At 54.9% G+C, this 17,222-nt stretch overlaps 1 protein-coding gene across 2 annotated transcripts in view; it reads right to left on the bottom strand.

The window, feature by feature from the left end:
- Positions 1 to 428: 428 nt before the first annotated feature.
- The window catches only part of Scube3 (signal peptide, CUB domain and EGF like domain containing 3), a 33,832-nt gene continuing 17,038 nt past the window's right edge, over positions 429 to 17,222 (bottom strand). For both annotated transcript variants that reach the window (XM_041634289.1, XM_041634290.1), the window contains exons 7-22: positions 15,012 to 15,128; positions 13,369 to 13,491; positions 12,928 to 13,044; positions 12,111 to 12,236; positions 11,768 to 11,884; positions 11,524 to 11,628; positions 11,240 to 11,356; positions 10,811 to 10,966; positions 10,409 to 10,624; positions 9,902 to 10,063; positions 9,527 to 9,694; positions 8,857 to 9,018; positions 8,424 to 8,621; positions 7,859 to 8,011; positions 7,678 to 7,757; positions 429 to 4,219 (exon numbers count right to left, since the gene is read on the bottom strand). In XM_041634289.1, coding sequence (XP_041490223.1) covers positions 4,070 to 4,219; positions 7,678 to 7,757; positions 7,859 to 8,011; positions 8,424 to 8,621; positions 8,857 to 9,018; positions 9,527 to 9,694; positions 9,902 to 10,063; positions 10,409 to 10,624; positions 10,811 to 10,966; positions 11,240 to 11,356; positions 11,524 to 11,628; positions 11,768 to 11,884; positions 12,111 to 12,236; positions 12,928 to 13,044; positions 13,369 to 13,491; positions 15,012 to 15,128 — 2,267 coding nt within the window. In that variant the 3' untranslated portion in view covers positions 429 to 4,069. The remainder of the gene's footprint in view (positions 4,220 to 7,677; positions 7,758 to 7,858; positions 8,012 to 8,423; positions 8,622 to 8,856; positions 9,019 to 9,526; positions 9,695 to 9,901; positions 10,064 to 10,408; positions 10,625 to 10,810; positions 10,967 to 11,239; positions 11,357 to 11,523; positions 11,629 to 11,767; positions 11,885 to 12,110; positions 12,237 to 12,927; positions 13,045 to 13,368; positions 13,492 to 15,011; positions 15,129 to 17,222) is intronic.

Raw genomic sequence — 17,222 nt, 5'->3', positions numbered from 1 at the left:
AGCAAGTGCCCTCAACTGTACCATCACCACACCCCAGGAGAACACAATCCTTTACACAGCTACCCAGCGCCTCCCCCTTGTTTTAGACTGTGTTCCATTATGTATCCATGGCTATTCACCATGTAGATCAGGCTGGACGCAGAGACCCTCCTGTCTCTGCCTCCTGAACACTGGGATTAAGGCCGTGTTGTACCACACTCAGCAAGGGACAGTTCCTGATACTGCTTTTAAAGATAGACAGGGACGAGAGTTTCCAAATACAAAGTCATTGGGAATAAGATGTTGGGGAAGGAAGGAGTCAGCCTGGTCTGGGAGGCAGTACTTTGAACTTTACGCTTCCTTCCCAGCTGTAGACCAAGCCGCTGAGGTAGAAAAGATGCTTGCCAGCTGAGGGGTTCCGTTTAGTATTTTAATAATATAAAAAAGACAATACAAAATCCAAACATTCCTTTTTTACAAGTTCAGATACATAATTTCCCCAAGTGCAAAATACTCTATGAACCACATGGTTTGCTGTTGTCATTGACCGTGAGATGCTTGCTGTAGCGCACAGCGGAAGGCAGGTATAAATACAGTATTTTGAGGGTCTCTTCTGCGCAAAAAAAAAAAAAAAAAAAAAAGCCTTCCACGTGATAATTATTCTCTGAAACGTCAACTCACCAAGACCAAAATTTGTAGCTTGTCCAAAGGCCTGCCATTTGTTCTGCGCTGGTGAGCTGCCAGCGTGAACCAGCGTTTCTGCTCCTTCTAATTCTTGAAGGATTCCTAGTCCGAGTGATGGCTGTTCTACCCCGGAGACGGGTCCACTGTAAAGGTGGTGTCTGCTTCCACTTTTCCTGGGCTTGAGGAAGAAACCAGGCCTGCTAAATCTTCTGCTTGGAGTCAGTCACGCTTCGCCTCCACTCCCGTCTTGAGACTGTCGTTTGGAGGCGCAGCAGCAAATACCAATCCTCGAACGCTCCCTAACCTTTTCTGACATATTGAGCTACAATGTCCTAGCCCATTGGAGTCTCCCCTACATGCATCTGGAGAATGCTTCTCGGATTCACAAAGAATCGTAAGAGCCAAAAGCGAAACCGTACCCCTGAACTCAAAGCAACAAATCAGTCTTCTCTGCCTCCACATTCGGGGAAGTGGAAGTATATGGGTAGCTTGGTGGCAATCCTCTGGGCATTCCTAAAGGCTTAGAGTGGGCAGCGGAAGTCCAGGCTCTGGACAGTTTTCCCCTAATTCTGAGAATTACCTCCGGGTTAGGGACTGGCTGGCCTGACAGTACAGAGGCCGAGGGCTAAGGGTACCACTGTGCTGCTGAGGACCTAAGCACCTTCTTGAGACGTGTCACTTGGTGCTTGGAGCCCTCATGGAAACCACGTCCCACGTTGGAACTCAGATCAGGGCAGGTCTGTGCTAAGATGAATGTGGTGCCATGGTTATGTAGCCTGTGGGCACCGCAGCTGAGAAGCTCCTGGGTCAGTTCATGAAGGCTCTGTTCACACCATCTTCCCATCCCCCCACTTCCTCCTAGAGACCTCACCTAACCTGTGCAGTCCTAGAAAGTCCCTGAGTTGTTATCCTGGTCCCATCGACCAGAGCCCCCAGGCTAGGTGCCCCAGGGCCAGTTTCCTCTGAAAGTTCAGCAGCTCTGCCTGGACTCACCGCTGACTTGGTTGTAGTAGCCAGTCCTCGCTCGATTTCCTCCGTCTATCTTGATGTCAGCTAGGTCTAGTGGCCTCTTCTCTCTATGGTGAGTACCATAGAACTCACAAGCTGTCCCACCAGCCATTCAATAAATGATCAGAGGAAGTAGACACGTGCATGGTATGACAGGAAAGGGAGCAAGGAGAACCATATCCTAATGGCAGACTTTGGGAGGCATCACTGTGTGGCTTTTCAGGAGCTGGGCACAATGGCAGGGAGAGAGGACTCACAAGTTACCCTGGCTTCTAGTAGGATGGTCAAAGTTGATTCCAGCCATTCTGTGGCACTTCTGAGGAAGCAGACACTGCCACCAAATGCCCACTCACCCTTGTATGAAGCCATCTGGCAGCTTTACAATAGCTCTCTGACCCAGACAGACAGACGGCAGACCCCTACCCCACCCCAAGGTGTTAGCTAACTGACATCCAGGAAACTGGCTTTGATTGCCATTGACTGTTTGGTTGGTGTGGCTGGGGGTCAGATTATTTAGTGTGGAATCGTTGAATCTCTTGGCAGTCACCTAGAGCTGGACCTGAGGAGTTAGTTGGTGGCTAGTGACTGTCTAGGACTACAGCCCTGGGGGCCCTAGAAGGAGCAAACTAGAGACTTTACAGCAACAGTTGGGTTAAAGGTGGAGCATGTGCAGGGCCTGGGCTTGGACTTATTCTTCTTCCTTTTGAAAGACAGTAGTTGAAACCGGCTGGACGTCAACTCTTAAGAGGCAGGTGGCCAGTGTCAGCACACATCTGGTTCTTGCCCCTGCAGCAGCTTCATACATGGAGAACTGTCCTATCCGAGGCTGCTCCGCCTTCTCTGGCCCATGCTCAGAGTTTGTCCTGAAGCTCTTCCATGTGCATGCCAGGGGAAACATGAAGGCCGTGAAAGGGCAGAGGATCCCCTACCAGTTCCATCTACATCTATAACCATGAGCCACAGAGTCGCACAAGGACGGCAGGGTCAGCTTAGTCAACAGCCCCTTTTCTTTCTGCTTCACCAAGTTACCAGAATTACTCTCCTCCACTTTCGGCACCTCCAAGGGATTGCCCTGGCTCTGCACAGCTGAGGGCCCCGAAGTTCTGGGCAGCCTCAGGCAGAGATGCTCCAGTGCTCAAGGCTCATGAGAGCCAAACTGATATGCTTCCATTCCCAACACACTCTTCTCTCCTGGGCAGCTATAAATAGGGTTATTCTGAGAGGAAAAAGAAACAAACAAAAAACAAAACCCCTCCCTCTAGAAGACATAGAAAGACTCAATGATTGCACTTCTCAGATGTGGACAGGATGGGCAGGTGGCTTGCCAAGGGCACACATTCTTCTTGCTGCCCACAGCCCGAGGGCAGAGGTAGGCAGCTCCAGGCTGGCTGCAGAGTGGGGTCCTCTTTGGTGGAGCCCACCAGCCACCTGGGGCTCCAAGGGCAAAACAACAGTGGAGCAAGTTCTAGGCTGGTGGGGGTCAATGGCCAGGATTCTTTAAGGACAGCACTTAGCAAGGGGAGTAAGCCTTCCCCGGGGAGCACTTAGGCAGGTGAGGGCACAGTGGGCCAGTGAGGGCTGGCAAGAAAAGGGTTAGTGTCTGAGGCTGGCTTCCACTTGCTCTGCAGCCCAGTCCTTTAGGGAATACATTTCCTTTTCTGTTTTAGGCAATGTTTAAAAAACCTGCTTTCTGTCCCAGAGCTATCTGAGAGCATTGTCTCCGGGAGCCCCAGTTGTGCTCTGGCATACAAAATGATACCTGTTGCTCTCCCTGCTCAGCCAGGGTTCGCCAGCCCAGTGTATGGACCACCTGTAGACCCTAGGGAGTCAGCCCCAGGCAGACAGGAAAAGCTGTACAGATAAGAGTGCCAGCTGTGCGGGCACCCAGGGCTCAGACTGTGCCTAGCAGCCTGGGTTGGGATAAAGTTGGTCAGAGCTTCTCTGGCAGGGCTCTGGGCTGTAAAGTTATTCTGGGGAGCACAGCGGGGGACATTTTGGCTCCTGGCTAGTAAAGGCACAACCCTATAATGGCAGAAGCCTTTCTTACCCACCCCACCCTCCACTTCCTAGCAGGCCAGATCCTATTCCAGGCCTCCAACACCCTTCCAGACTGACGGGGGTGCCAGGGATGTGAGCTGGTGAGCTGGCCAGAGGAGAGGGGGTTCTGTTCCTTCACCTCTGGGGGGACAGGGACAGCACTGAATAGCTTTTCCAGGAAACGTAAGAAAAAAGTGTAGGGGGGCGGGGGCAAGATAACTAGGAAGACAGAGGGGATAGTGCCTGGTGTAGAGATGTTTCTCCTCCCAAAGGAGAGGCCAGTTTCTTGTCTGAGTTGGGGGACCAGCTCTGAGGGCAGGGAGTCGGAGCTCTGAGACCTGGGGCTCCGGGCCCCCAAGCACTATTTGTAAGGCCTCAGGAAGCTGGAGACCTTAGACCGCAGCAGCTTGATGAAGGACTTCGGCAGCATCTCCTTGTGTTTCTCCGTGTACTTGAAGTAGTTTTGGGGGTGGGCCAGGACCTCAAAGAAGGCCTTGATCAGCTTCTTGTCCTGCAGAAGACAGCAGGTGGCAGTTGTCAGGCTTAGTGACATACCTCACAGCCCATCTTCATGTTTAACGGCATTGCACACTGAGCGTGTGCGGGGGGGGGGGGACCCCTGGGCTCTTCCTACCATCTGCTCCATAGCAAAGTTAGTGGCAGCTCTAGTCCGCTGCTCCTCAGGCCCTGGTCTGCAGAGCTATCTGTGAGCCCACCTGCTCAGAGCTACGGCACTGTTGACTCTGCCTCCAGAGCACACCAGGGGTCTGACCAGTCCACGCCATCCCCATGGCCACCACTCTGAGCCAAGCCACCCGAGTTTCTCCCTTGAACTAATTTTTGTTTTCGAGACAGGGTTTCTCTGTAGCTTTGGAGCCTGTCCTAGAACTAGCTCTTGTAGACCAGGCTGGCCTTGAACTCAGAGATCCGTCTGCCTCTGCCACTGGGATTAAAGGTGTGCGCCACCACTGTCCATCTCCCTCGGACTATTTCAATAGCTGAGCTATTTCTTTTGTCTTATACGATACTGAGGGTTGAACCTAGACCCTCACATATACTAGGCAACTATCCTTTTTTCTTCTTCTAGATTGGCTTGTGTGTATTTCACCTGTGTATGTGTATGTGCCCTACATGCATGCCTGGTGCTAGAGGAGGGCAGAAGAGGGGGTTGGATTCCCTGGAACTAGAGTTATGGATGGTTATAGGCATTGTGTGGATGCTGGGAACTGAACCCGGGTCCTCTGCCAACTCTCCAGCCCCTAGGTGCGCATTCTGTTATTGAGCGATAGCCCCTAGGTGCACATTCTGTTATTGAGCGATAGCCCCTAGGTGCACATTCTGTTATTGAGCTATAGCCCCTAGGTGCGCATTCTGTTATTGAGCTATAGCCCCTAGGTGCACATTCTGTTATTGAGCGATAGCCCCTAGGTGCACATTCTGTTATTGAGCTATAGCCCCTAGGTGCACATTCTGTTATTGAGCGATAGCCCCAGGTCTCACTTTTTCAGACAGGGTCTCACTAAGTTGCTCAGCCTGGCCTTAAACTCACTTTGTAGCCCCAAATGACCTACAACATGCCATCCTCCTGCCTCAGCCTTTTGAATAGCTGGGATTAGAGGCGTGAGTCATGGACCCGATCTTCACGTTTCTGTCCTTGGCCTACCACAGAGCCTCATAAGGGTGTCTATTTAGTTTGCTTCATGTTTGAAACACATTTTGGGTTTCTGTTTTCTGGATTTTCTTTCCCGAGATGAAGCCCTGCTATCTTGTGTAGGGTAATCTTAAACTCCTGGGTTCAAATGAGCTCACACTTGAGCTGCTCCAGCAGCCAGGTCTACAGGCAGGCACCATGCTGTCTGGTGGAAGTTTATTCTTATAATGACGGCAGGCAACAGAAACTGTGGTGCGGGCTGACCCAGGGCTTCGGGCCTGACAAACATTTCTCCACACAGATCACTCTCCCAGTGAGAGTCAGGTCCCTCGTGTGGCATGCTAACTGTGTGTCCTTTCTGTCTCCTCCTCTTCTGCTCTTTCTCACCCTGTGGAACCACAGGGGTCCTATGGTCCCCAAAGACAGCCACCACTGCCATCCTCACGAGCATGGGATGCTCCTCAGTCACCCTCAGCTCTTTACAAGCCCTTTCCTTGAGGCGTTTCCTGCCCTCTCACCAGACACCAGACACTCACTGCTTCAGGAAAAGGCACCGACAACCTCAGCTCAATTCCCAAGACCCACACGGTAGGAGAACCACTCCTCTAAATTGTCTTCTGACCCCCACATGCACACACCCCCAACATACAACACTCATGCCAACAAAACCCACCCTGTATCTCCTGGCTTCTAGACTGTACCACGGAGTTCTAAAACAAGAGGGACTTTCAGCCTCTCCGCGCCGCTTTAGTGAGGACAGCTGTGCTACGCTGTCCTTTTGTTTTGAGACAAAGCCTCACTGCGTGACTAGGGCTGGCCTGAAACTCACTGTGTCGACCAGGCTGACCCACAGCTTACAGAGATCCGCCTGCCTCTGCCTCCCAAGCGCTGGGATCAACGGCTTGCGCCACTGGACCTGCTGCAGCTGCGCTGCACTGTAAATAATCCTGTTGCGTGGCGCATTGGATGTGCTGTTTGAGATGTTTGTGTTGCCCAGGCTGGTCTCCCACTGCAGCTCCGACTAGTTCAAACCATACGTGTGCACCCTCGCAGCCAGCTACATTTCTTTTTTTTTTTTTTAAATATTTATTTATTATGTATACAATATTCTGCCTGTGTGTATGTCTGCAGGCCAGAAGAAGGCACCAGACCTCATTACAGATGGTTGTGAGCCACCATGTGGTTGCTGGGAATTGAACTCAGGACCTTTGGAAGAGCAGGCAATGCTCTTAACCACTGAGCCATCTCTCCAGCCCAGCCAGCTACATTTCATTTGAAATAGTGGCTCAGGCCTAGCGAGATGGCTCAGAGGTTAAGAGCATATACTGCTCTTGCAGAAGACCAAGTTTAGTTCCCAGCACCCACTCAGGGTGGCTCACAGCTTCCTGTAACACCACCTCCAGGGGGATCCTAAACCTCTGGCCAGCCTCCTAGCATGCACAGGCACACAGCCACACAAACACCCATAATTAAATATGAAGTAGGGTCTTATTGTGTATCTTTGGCTGGTCTAGAACTCCATGTACACACCAGGATGGCCTCGAACTCACAAAGACCCATCCGCCTATGGCTCCCGAGCGCTGGGACTAAAGATGAATGCCACCACCACTGGTGACTCCACAGACCCAGCACGTTATTCATTCCTCAATATTAGACACGTCTCTTTCTCTCTCCCAGCACTTAGGAGGTAGAGGCAGGAGGACCTGGAGTTCAAGGCCAGCCTGGACTATATACATAATTACGACCCTAAAACAAAACAAAAAATCATTCTACATTTTATCTTCCCGGCATTTATTTATTTACTTATTGGTTTTTTGAGATAGGGTTTCTCTGTGTGTAGCCTTGGCTGTCCTGGAACTCGCTCTTGTAGACCAGGCTGGCCTCAAACTCAGAAATCCACCTGCCTCTGCCTCCTAGGTACTGGGATTACAGGCGTGCGCCACCACCGCCCAGCTCCCCTGCATTTCTTGATGACATAGTTAGAGGACCTTTCTTCTCCTCACCTTCTCTCTAACCTCCCCCAAAGTGTGACACCGCGTGGCAACACTACAGTTCCAGGACCTAGGTCGGAGCCCAGGCCTACTACAGGCAAGCACTTTGGTGCTCTGGGCCTTGGTTCTCTCACCTTGGAACAGGCCTACTATGGGCAAACCCTTTGGCTCTCTGGACCTCGGTTTGCTCCCCTTGGATGTGGCAGTGAAGAGAACGCCCACCCCAGAGAGCCAGGGAATAGCCCGTCATGCTGGTCCTCAGCATGTTGCCTGCACACTGGCGCATGTGCCCGTTTATGTTAGCTGCTGCAGTGAACATTCACTTGCCTTCAGGATCTCCTGGTGGTTTTCAGATGCGTAGAGCCGGCCATCCCGCACTATGTCTTCCACCAGCTGCTCATAGTCCTCTGTAAAGTCAAGCAGGGTTGGGGGCTGAGGGTGGGGACTCTTTGCTCCCCTGCTCCCTCACAACCCCAGTCCACCCCTCCAGCCCTCCTGCCTTGCTCACCATCGTAGGTTACGTAGGGAATCTGGAAGCCACGAGCGCTGTTGGCCTCACTCGTCTTGAAATTGATCCAGAGTTTCCTGGACCTGGCCGTGAAGGCAATGGGCCGCTCATAGGTCTGGCAGGTCTCATAAGTGGTGATGGAGGATGGAGAGGCTGGTAAGGCAAGCATCAGGTCAGAAAGTAGTGGGGCTGGGAAGCAGGGCCCAAGTCATTCCAACAGCGGCTCCTTTCCCCTAACACACGCCTGCACACAGGCTCCCCCCCAACACATGCCTGCACATGCCCTCTTCCATTCTACACCCCTGAAACTGCAGTCACGTGGTGAGCTAAGTTGACATTCACACAATCACAATGGCAGAAAGACTAGAGTTAGACCAATGCAATGCATTTGGCAGCACTGGCTCCCAGCTCTCCGCAGCTCTCCACCAAGCCTGTATCAGCTTCTGCGCCAGCTTCTGGCCCCAAGGCCTCACTCACGTTGGCTCCCATTGGTTCCCAACATCACCACCCCAACCAAATTCCAACTGCCCTTCCCCCTCCTCAAGCCCACTCGGCAGTCACCCACAGTTCTTTCTCATGACGAGAACATCCCCACACTCATCCTCGGATGGCAGGAAGATCTCGGGGACCACGATGAGGATCTTGCGCTTGGGTGGGGGGCTGATGTTCCAGATGCACTCAACACCCGCCGGGTAGTTGCCCGGGTAGTTGGGAGACTCGATGTAGCCAGTGAACTCACCTAGCTCCCCCCCACACTGCCGATCTGCAGCCATACCCCAGGAGACAGAGCAAGAAAACAACAGAAAGTCAGTGGGGACCCACGGTGAGCAAGCTGAAGAGTTTGAAGGCAGAGGACAGATGCATAAGGTAGCCACCATGCCAGTTCACCCTCTTTGCTGCCTGCCCACCCATTCACCAGTCCGGCTTCCTACTGGTTTATGCCCCCACCCCTTATCCTGTGCCCATGGCTCCGAGATCTCTCTTCACTTCCCACGTACTCTTGCACTGGGCCACACTGGTAGAGCCATCAAAGTCAGTGCTTGTATTTCCTGGGCAGCGGGTGCAGAAGTTCTGGCGGAAGTGTGGCTGGTAGGAGCCCATGGCACAGCGGATACAGCGATGGGTGCTGGTGTTGTAGTAGTGGCCTGGAGAGCACTGGACTGCAGGGGGAAGAAGGCATGAGCTAAGACGGGTGGTAGGGAAGTGGGCATCTGGGCCGTGGATGGGCAGGACACATTCGTCATGGAGACTCAGGGACCAAAGACCCCCAGGTTTCTTCCAGGGTCCTACCTTTCCCAGCCAGGCCATAATTTAAGGCCAGGGAAGAGATTCTCCAGAGTGGCTGGCTCCGGCACCAGGCCTCCTCCTGCAGGCACTGGGCAGTGCCAGCCTGATACAGGAGCTCACTGGGGGAGAGGGGGGATGTCCACCCAATCTCCAAAGCAGTCTAATAGTGGGATTATTAGTTACTTTGTATCCCCAGGCTCGGCCCCAAAAAGGCTTCTGAGACCAGGACTCTGTGTTTGGTTAGGCAGCTGGGGCGTCCTCACTTATCCGGGAATATGGTGGAATGACATACTCAGGGCTGCCCAGGGAACCTGGACAGTGTTGGAGGGCAGTTCCTCAACCGCCAGGGAGGCCCCTGGTGGAGTTAAGTAACCTACTCACCCTTGGCGTCACAGTCCTGGAAGGAGACTGCCCCCTCATGCTTGGTAGTGAGGCCTCCACCACAGGGGAAGCACAGGGTTCGTCCTGCTTCAGGCTGATAGGTGCCCCGTGGGCATGGCTGGCAGGGTTTGAACCCATCTACTGAATGTTGGCCAGGTGGGCACTGACCTGCAATGGAGCAAGGGCCCAACTCTGATGGGGTTGTTCCTAAGTCTCTCCATGGGGTCACCCCAGTCTTAGGGAACAGAAGCATATGACCAGGACCTCAACTAGGAGAGTGGTCTGGAGCCTGGACCTGCCCTTTGGAAAATCCCATGCCCATGGCCGTCCCAGTGCCCACCCTAGCCCCATCTGTGTTATTTGTTCCCCTGGCACCTGCACACGTGGTGACGTTGGTGGCTCCAAGAGGCCCATGGGCATCACTCCCAGGGCAGAGGTCGCAGGAGAGCTGCCCTTCCCTCTCCTGGAAGGTGCCCGCTGGGCATGGCACACACTGCTCCGTCTGGCCGTGGTAATACGTTCCCTGCGGGCAGCTGACTGAGGGAGAGTCGGCCGCGCTAGCCACCCCCCATCTCCCACCACCCAGGCCTAAGACTCCCCTTCCCACTCTTCCAGATACGGGGAGAATCTGTCAGGGAACTAACAGAATCCTGCTTAGTGATGGGGAGGTCAAATCTGTGTGCAGGAGGCTGCTGGTCCTGCCTGGGGTCCTAGATTTCAGCCTGGGACCAGAGAAGGGAGGACAGTGGTCAGGAGGGTTTTCTCCGCCTCACAGTTTTAAGAACTGTACCTGAGGCAAAGGGTCCTGCTCTGCTCTGAGCCAGGGCCAAGTTGGGGCTCTCCCACTCCCCACACCCATGGCTTCCCAGAAAGCTCTCTTACCACACTTGGTGCCTGCCCGGTGCTGCCCAGGCCTGCAGACCTCTGCCAGCTCTGCTCGGTCCCCAGCCACCTGGCCTGGCTTGTGGGCTAGCTCATAGTCAAGGCCTGCCAGACGCAGCAGGAATCGGTCCTGGTTGATGGACTTTCTGAGCATCTTCAGGGACCCTTTCAGTCTTCGCTCCATCCTCTGCCGGAGGCAAGGCAGCCCACAGCCAGCTGGTAACGGACAGTCGAGGAATCGGAAAGAGGAGAGAGAGTGGTCAGTGCAGAAGGCAGGGAGCCATGGCAGCAGGATGCCCTGGGCAATTAGGAGCTTGCTGCTGGCCGTGACACAGGCCGAAAGAACAGGTGCCCCCCTTTTGGACCCAGGCTGTGTGCCCTCCTCTCTGGTCCTCTGCCCACCTGTTGTTTCTTCTGCTCTGACCTCGGCCTCTAATTCCAGGGTGAGCCGGGTAACCTCCTTGCCAGGAGTCCGGGCCCGTCGGCCCTTGCCTTTCCGAGAAGAGTCGCACTTAAGGTGGATGAAGGTGACTTGGCAGTCGGAGCAAGTGGCACCACCTAGAAACAGAGGCCTTGTCAACTTCAGACTGGGGGGCTCCCACTGAAGATGGAGTTCTCTGTCCTAGCTCTCACTTCCCCATTGAGCCCCGGCGGCCCTCTCTCTCCTTGTCTAGTTTATCCAGTGGAAGGGGATGATGAGGACTGCTCAGGCCTTAGCCTCCAACAGCGTCCCCCTTTTCTGTCAGGGTACAGGTGAATCGCTGGACAGGACCAGATGGGGGCTGAGCGGCGGGGAGAGATTGGTGGAACCCATTGGAGTGAGGTCCAGACCTGGCCCTGGGATTCTGCTGGCTTCCTCCACTTTGCCTTTGTTTCGCAGATGCAAACGGCATTTCGCGTCCTTGATCTTGAAGGAGGCCCGCTGCTTAACAGATAGGGCTGCAGCCTCTGGAGGGGTGAGGAAAGCTCAGCACAGCCTGGGGGCCGGGGCGGGGTGAGGCTGCTGTTGGAGGTGGTTCAAAGCTGGGCTATAGTCAAGTTTAGCTGGGAGCAGGACCACAAAAGCCAGGGGCATCAGAGAGGAGGGCTTCTGGGAGCTCTGGGCAGGCGCTTACCATGGCAGTAGTTTGAGATGGTGCTGTTTCCAGGGTGGGTGCCTCGGGCTGCAGCAGCTTTAAGGCTGGGGGTACCACAGCTCACGGTGAAACCATTCTCGGACTCTGAGAAAAGGGGTCTATCACAGTTCTGACCCGACCGCCACCCCCCCAACCTCCAATGGTTAGAGGAATCCCAGGGGACAGAGGAGTGCTGGACAGCCAGCTTCTCCCTCAAACTCTCCAACCTCCTCTCCCCACATACCTGGCAAAAACCGGGCCCGGGAAGGGCAGGTCAGGGCACAAGTGTCCTTCTTGCCAGACCGACTGCAGCTGAGCATGGCTTTGGAAGCCCCAGGACTGCTCTGACAGGTCACTGGCTCTAGAAAGGGGACCAGGGCCTGAGGCTATGGAACGTGCCTTGTCCACCTTCTCAGATAGTTAATTGAGAAAAAGATTATCTATGTGCAGAACTACAGACATGCCCAAGGAGACTGGACACTTCTGAATCAGGAATGGCGTGCCTAATCCAACCGGCTATGCCCCTCACATCTTCCCACCAGATCCCCAGCCATTTCCAGGTCTTGCCAGCAGAGGGCGCCACACACCTGTGCAATCCTTCCCATTCCAGTGAAGGCGGCCCTGGCCTGCTGGGCAGGTACACTGAAAGCTGCCGGGGGTGTTGATGCAGCCAAAGCGGCAGCCTCCCTTGTTAACGCTGCATTCGTCCACATCTGTGGGGGGAGCAGGGAAACAGACTGGCAGTGGTGTGGAGAAGTAGGAGCCAGGGGTTGGGCCGCAAGTGAGGACCTTAGGTAAGTGTCCAGCCGCACTGAGTGATACAGGGTGAGGGGTGCCTTCTAGAAACCTGCTGTGCATTGCCAGATCTCTCAGGTGGCCGCGCTCACAGCAAACATTCACAGAGATAGTAAAGGGCTCTCTGGCCTGCGGGGAGCGCAAACCTCCTCCCATTCTCTCTATCCCCGGTTAAAGACACAGTTGACCAGTGCCAACTTGACCAGCATCTTGGTGCCTTCCACTCTTACCCTCTCACTGAGCTAGAGAATCAGGGTGGGACTCCGGGAATAGTGATGGGGAGGGAGGGTAGAATTTAGGAGGCAGAGTCTGGGCACGGTGGAAGTGAAGGCAGAAGGATCAGGAGTTCAGGGTCACCTCTGGCTGCATAATGTGTTCAAGGCCAGCCTAGGGGTCAGGAAACCCTCACATAATCACCCTGCTGGCAGATGCTGCTCCCTGGTGCCTGTCTGCTAGCTGGCTTTGGGGTGTCGGATGCAGACGTCACACATGCTCCCAGGGATTTCTTATTACCCCAAGCCAGCACAGGATTATCAAGAGTTTTGGGGGGTGGAAAAGTGAGGGACCGAGGTGGCTGGGAAGCAGGAGGGTATGAGCTTGCTGGCTTACCCCCACAATGAGTGACACCATACAGCAGGTAGCCACGATGACAGAGACACTGGAAGCTTCCTGGTGTGTTGACACACATGTGGTCACAAGTTCGATCAAAGGAGCACTCGTCTATGTCTGGAAGAGCGAGGGTTTGAGATCCTGAGTCTGTCTGCCCCATGTTCAGGGGGCGGATTTCAGGGAACTGAAAGAGACCCTGGACTGCCCCCAGATCTGCGACTGAGCAGGGCCAACTCCCTCTGTGCACCATGCCTGGAGTTTCTGTTTGCGTCTAGAACCTGTGGGTCATGACCTAGCTGCAGCAGGCCACATCTGGAAGAATCAGACAGTGGCTAACACTGCCTTTTCATGTTCCTGTGTCCACGGGGTGGTTTCCACCCCGCCATCCCAGAAGCTCTCCCAACCGAGAGCCTCTCCAGAGAGTCCCCTGAGCCTGCTCACCCTGGCAGCTCCTCTCGTTGATGAGAAGCTTGTAGCCCTTCTTGCAGCTGCACTCGAAGCTGCCCACTGTGTTGCGGCAGATGTGGTCACAGCCCCCATTGTTTAAGCGGCACTCGTCGATGTCTGGGGGAGCAGACAAAACACAACAAAGGACAATACTGAAGGCTAGGAGCAAACAGGAGACAAGAGCTCTTTCTCAAAGAGACAAGGAAAGTCAAGGAGGGACCTAGTCTGTCCCTGTTAACTTGGCTGTCACCCTCTGTCCTCATGTCTTCCCTGTCCAGGATATCTGGCCATGGTAACACCTTTTTTTTTTCCTGAGGTTGAGTCCAGGAACCACCTAAGCCAGCAGTGAACAACTGTCTGGAGTTAGGGGAACAGGAGGCCATTTGAACTCCAGGCTGGGCCACATCCCGTACTCTCCAGCTGATGGCCATCCCCGAGACGGTAACAGGACTCTCCTTTCGTAGCGCGGACGCTGTCACACAGCTTGGGTCAGGAGGGCTGAGCCTAGAGAGACTTGCTGGAAAGGGGCAACCTCAGGGAGGAGGAACTGGCAACGATGCTAGGTCGAAAGGACTTTCAAGAGAGAGGGGCTGAGATGAGGAGCAGGAGTGGGGCCAGGCAGGGGACTGGAGAAACTCAGAGCCTGGCAGTGTCGGGTACGGGTACCAGAGGGAAAGGGGCGGGTGAGCAGCTTCCTTCCTGAGGTCAAGTTCCCTAGCTGGTGGCAGACAGGACCCAGGCTACTCACCACTTCTGGAGGGGAGGGGTGGGGCTTCGCTCGGCAGGCCTACCTGTCAACAGTCTTGCCCAGCAGGAAACCTCGAGTGCGGCTGGCTGACCTGCTGCCCCAGCCCTCCCCCTCCTGCAGCTGCTGGGCCAAAAGACACAAAGAAGGAGCCGGCCCTACTTCCCGGTCCCCACTTCTCAAGACCAGAAGACAGACGTGATGAGTCATCATTTTCTAAATGGCCTCTCTCCCCCTCTCTCCCTCACGGTCTACAAATCCCAGTGAACTGGAAGGAGGGGAGTAGAATGGGTAGTGTGGGAATTTAAACCATAAAGACAGCCAAGCCCAAAGGGTCCCCACGTGCCAATCCTCATTTGTATACAGCTCATCCATCCCCACAGCACATCTATGAGCTAGGTCCAATGGAGGGAGCCCGCGGAGCTGGGCTCAGAACTGGCAGCCAGGCTCTCTTTGGTGCTTCCGACTCTCACTCTCCCTAGTACAGTCTAAGAGATCCTTCCAGAGCCACTGGGAAGAGCTGAGGAATGCAGGTCCAAAAAGTGAAAGCCACCCATGCCCTCAGGCAAGGGTCGGCTCAGATGGCCTTCCAGCTCAGGGGTGACCATGTTCATTCAGGGCAGGAACCTTCTCCCAGGGACAGGACAGGACGGGGGTGACAGTAGGAACAAGGGAGGCTGGGCCCAGAAGGCAACAAAGTGCTAGCTGGACTTTTGTGCCCCTAGCTGGATTTGTTCCCCTTGAACTGAGATGGGAGAGTAGACAGGAGCCGGCCCTTAGCTTTGTCCTGGGTTCTTTGGGAGAAGGGAGTTGTGGCTCCATAAGAGCTAAATCTCGGCCCCACCTCATCCTGGCGGAGGCTGCCCTGCTCCTGCCCTCTCTGAGGTCTCACCTTTGCAGGTCTTTCTGTCTGGCTGCAGCATGAAGCCCACAGGGCAGCTGCAGTGGACCCCGGTCGCGGCATCGTGGCATTTACTGTCGCAGCCCCCATTGTTGACGGCACAGGTCTCTGTGGAGGGAGGTGTGGGTAGTGATGGGGTTACTGGCCTGAGTGAAGGCCTCAGCCACCTCGCCGGAGGTCAGCAGGAGCATTAAGCAGAAGCCCCAGGCTCCAGCCTCCCCTTCCTCCTGAGGCCCAGCTCCCCAGGAGTGCAGCCCAGCGAGCTAGCACTCCACATCCCTGCCCCCTACTTGATCGCAACAAGGAGGACAGCAGCGAGGCAGGTACAAGCCGGAGCTGTCAGGCAGGAATGTGCTGAGGGGGTGGGGGTGGGGAGGCAGGAGAGATGAAAGCTAAGGGAGGGCTTGGCCTGCCGGGGAACAGAAGGGGCAGACCAGTCTCTTCCCATCCTGGGGGTCGGGGGTTCATGGTGGACAGTCTCCTAAGAGGTTTGGTGGGAAGAGGGTCTCAAGACACTGATGGCTGCCCATTGATTCATCCCCCTCCCGGACACTGCGGGCCTGACACCCTACCTCAGAGGAGATAGCCAAGCTGGGCCATCCACCTTTACCTCCTCCCAAACCCTCCTGTCCCCCTGGAAGCAAGCTGGCTGTCTGGTCCTCCTATTTTACTGATGAGATAATGTGCACGCACAGGAGGGGCTGGAGGGAGGAGGAATCCAGAGAGGGAAGGTGGAAGGGGCACAGAAGAGAGTTCAGAGCCTTGTTGAGCTCCATCGGTCCTGCGCCTGCTGAGAGGCCTGGCCCAAGAGAAAGGGACTCAAACAGCTGCTTTGGAGAGGAAAGCCATCAGCCCTAGTACTGCAAGAACCTGCACGAGGACCTGGAGTGATTCGGCCTGTCCTAGAGGCACTGAGCATCCTCCCGTTAGCATCCCAAGGCCTCCATGACACAAGAGAAAACTACGCTCAGGATATCAGGTCCACCCTTGTCACCAATGAGGGCAGCGTGCCAGGGCTCCAAAAGAAGCCTACCTCTGCCTGGGAGTCCCTGGCATGTCCTGATCTGGGAACGACCACAGTGGGCTCCTCTCATTGTGTCTGAGGCCGCCAGACCATGAGCAACTCAAGTCCAGTCTCTCCCAGAAGTGCTCAAAGTATGGAAAGAGGGCCCCCAAGGCCTGGACAAGATCCTGTTTGTGTGTAGATCCTCCAGAGGACCCAGGATGGGCACAGAACTGGCACGGTGCCTATGCCAGGCTGGACCAAGAAGCTGGACAGAGTTGTCCACCTCTGCAGGACAGTTGCTCAGAGCAGGGAGGGCGGCAGGAGGACACAGCTTGCCCTGTCCTTGGTGCAAGGCAGGACTATCACTGCCCCCTTCTGCAGAAGAGTAAGCTGAGGGCCAGAGAAGATGGGGCTCGCTCGAGACTGGCTGGTGAGAATATGGCAGAGCCAGGATCCAAACTCAGGTCAGGCAGAGATCAGCAGCTGCTCTCAGTGGTGTACTAAGAGTAGGAACCCAAGCAGGATGACCCACAGAGGGGATGACATCCCACTCTGATGCCCCTTATCTCAGTGGCTTAGTGGAAACGATGGGAAAATGGCACTGGCTAAGACTTTAGAGGCAGTGACGGGCGGGGGGGGGGGGTACTGATGACTGGGAAGGGGATAGGGTGTTAGAAGGTGGTATAGGAAGAGGAAGCAGATGAGGAAGGAGGGGAACCAGGAAAACATCAGCATGAAGGTTCCCAGGCCAGCTTTGAGGAACTCGAGTTCCTTACCACCTGATGGGTCTAGTGCTCGCACTACCAGGGGAAGCCCTGCTGGGCATGCAGTTAGTGGGAGCCCCAGCGGGTTAGCCCTTCCCTAGCAAGCCAGTGAGAGCAAGCGGAGAGCAGACATATTTACCATTAGAAACGGCCTGAGTGGGCATGTGCTGCTCTAGCCGCCTTTCCCCTGTTTGTAAAAAAGCTGTTTAGATCTGGGGCAGGCGCCACTGCAGCCCACTGGGCCCCAGGCCCACCCTGTACCCTCCACCCTGAAGGTCCAAACCACTAGCCCCACATGGTGACCCTTGGGGCCCCAGATTAGCCTCATTCCCCAGCCTTGTCCTGCCTGGTACCCTCAAAGAAATCAGGCCCCCATCAAGAGACTATAAAACAGAAGTTCTGAGTCTCGACCCCACAGAGCATGTCAGAGGC

This window comes from Microtus oregoni, unplaced genomic scaffold (assembly GCF_018167655.1).
Source record: "Microtus oregoni isolate MIOR12 unplaced genomic scaffold, Mior012 000046F_ref0000063, whole genome shotgun sequence".
NCBI lineage: Eukaryota > Metazoa > Chordata > Mammalia > Rodentia > Cricetidae > Microtus > Microtus oregoni.
This window is presented reverse-complemented; position numbering and strand designations above follow the sequence as displayed.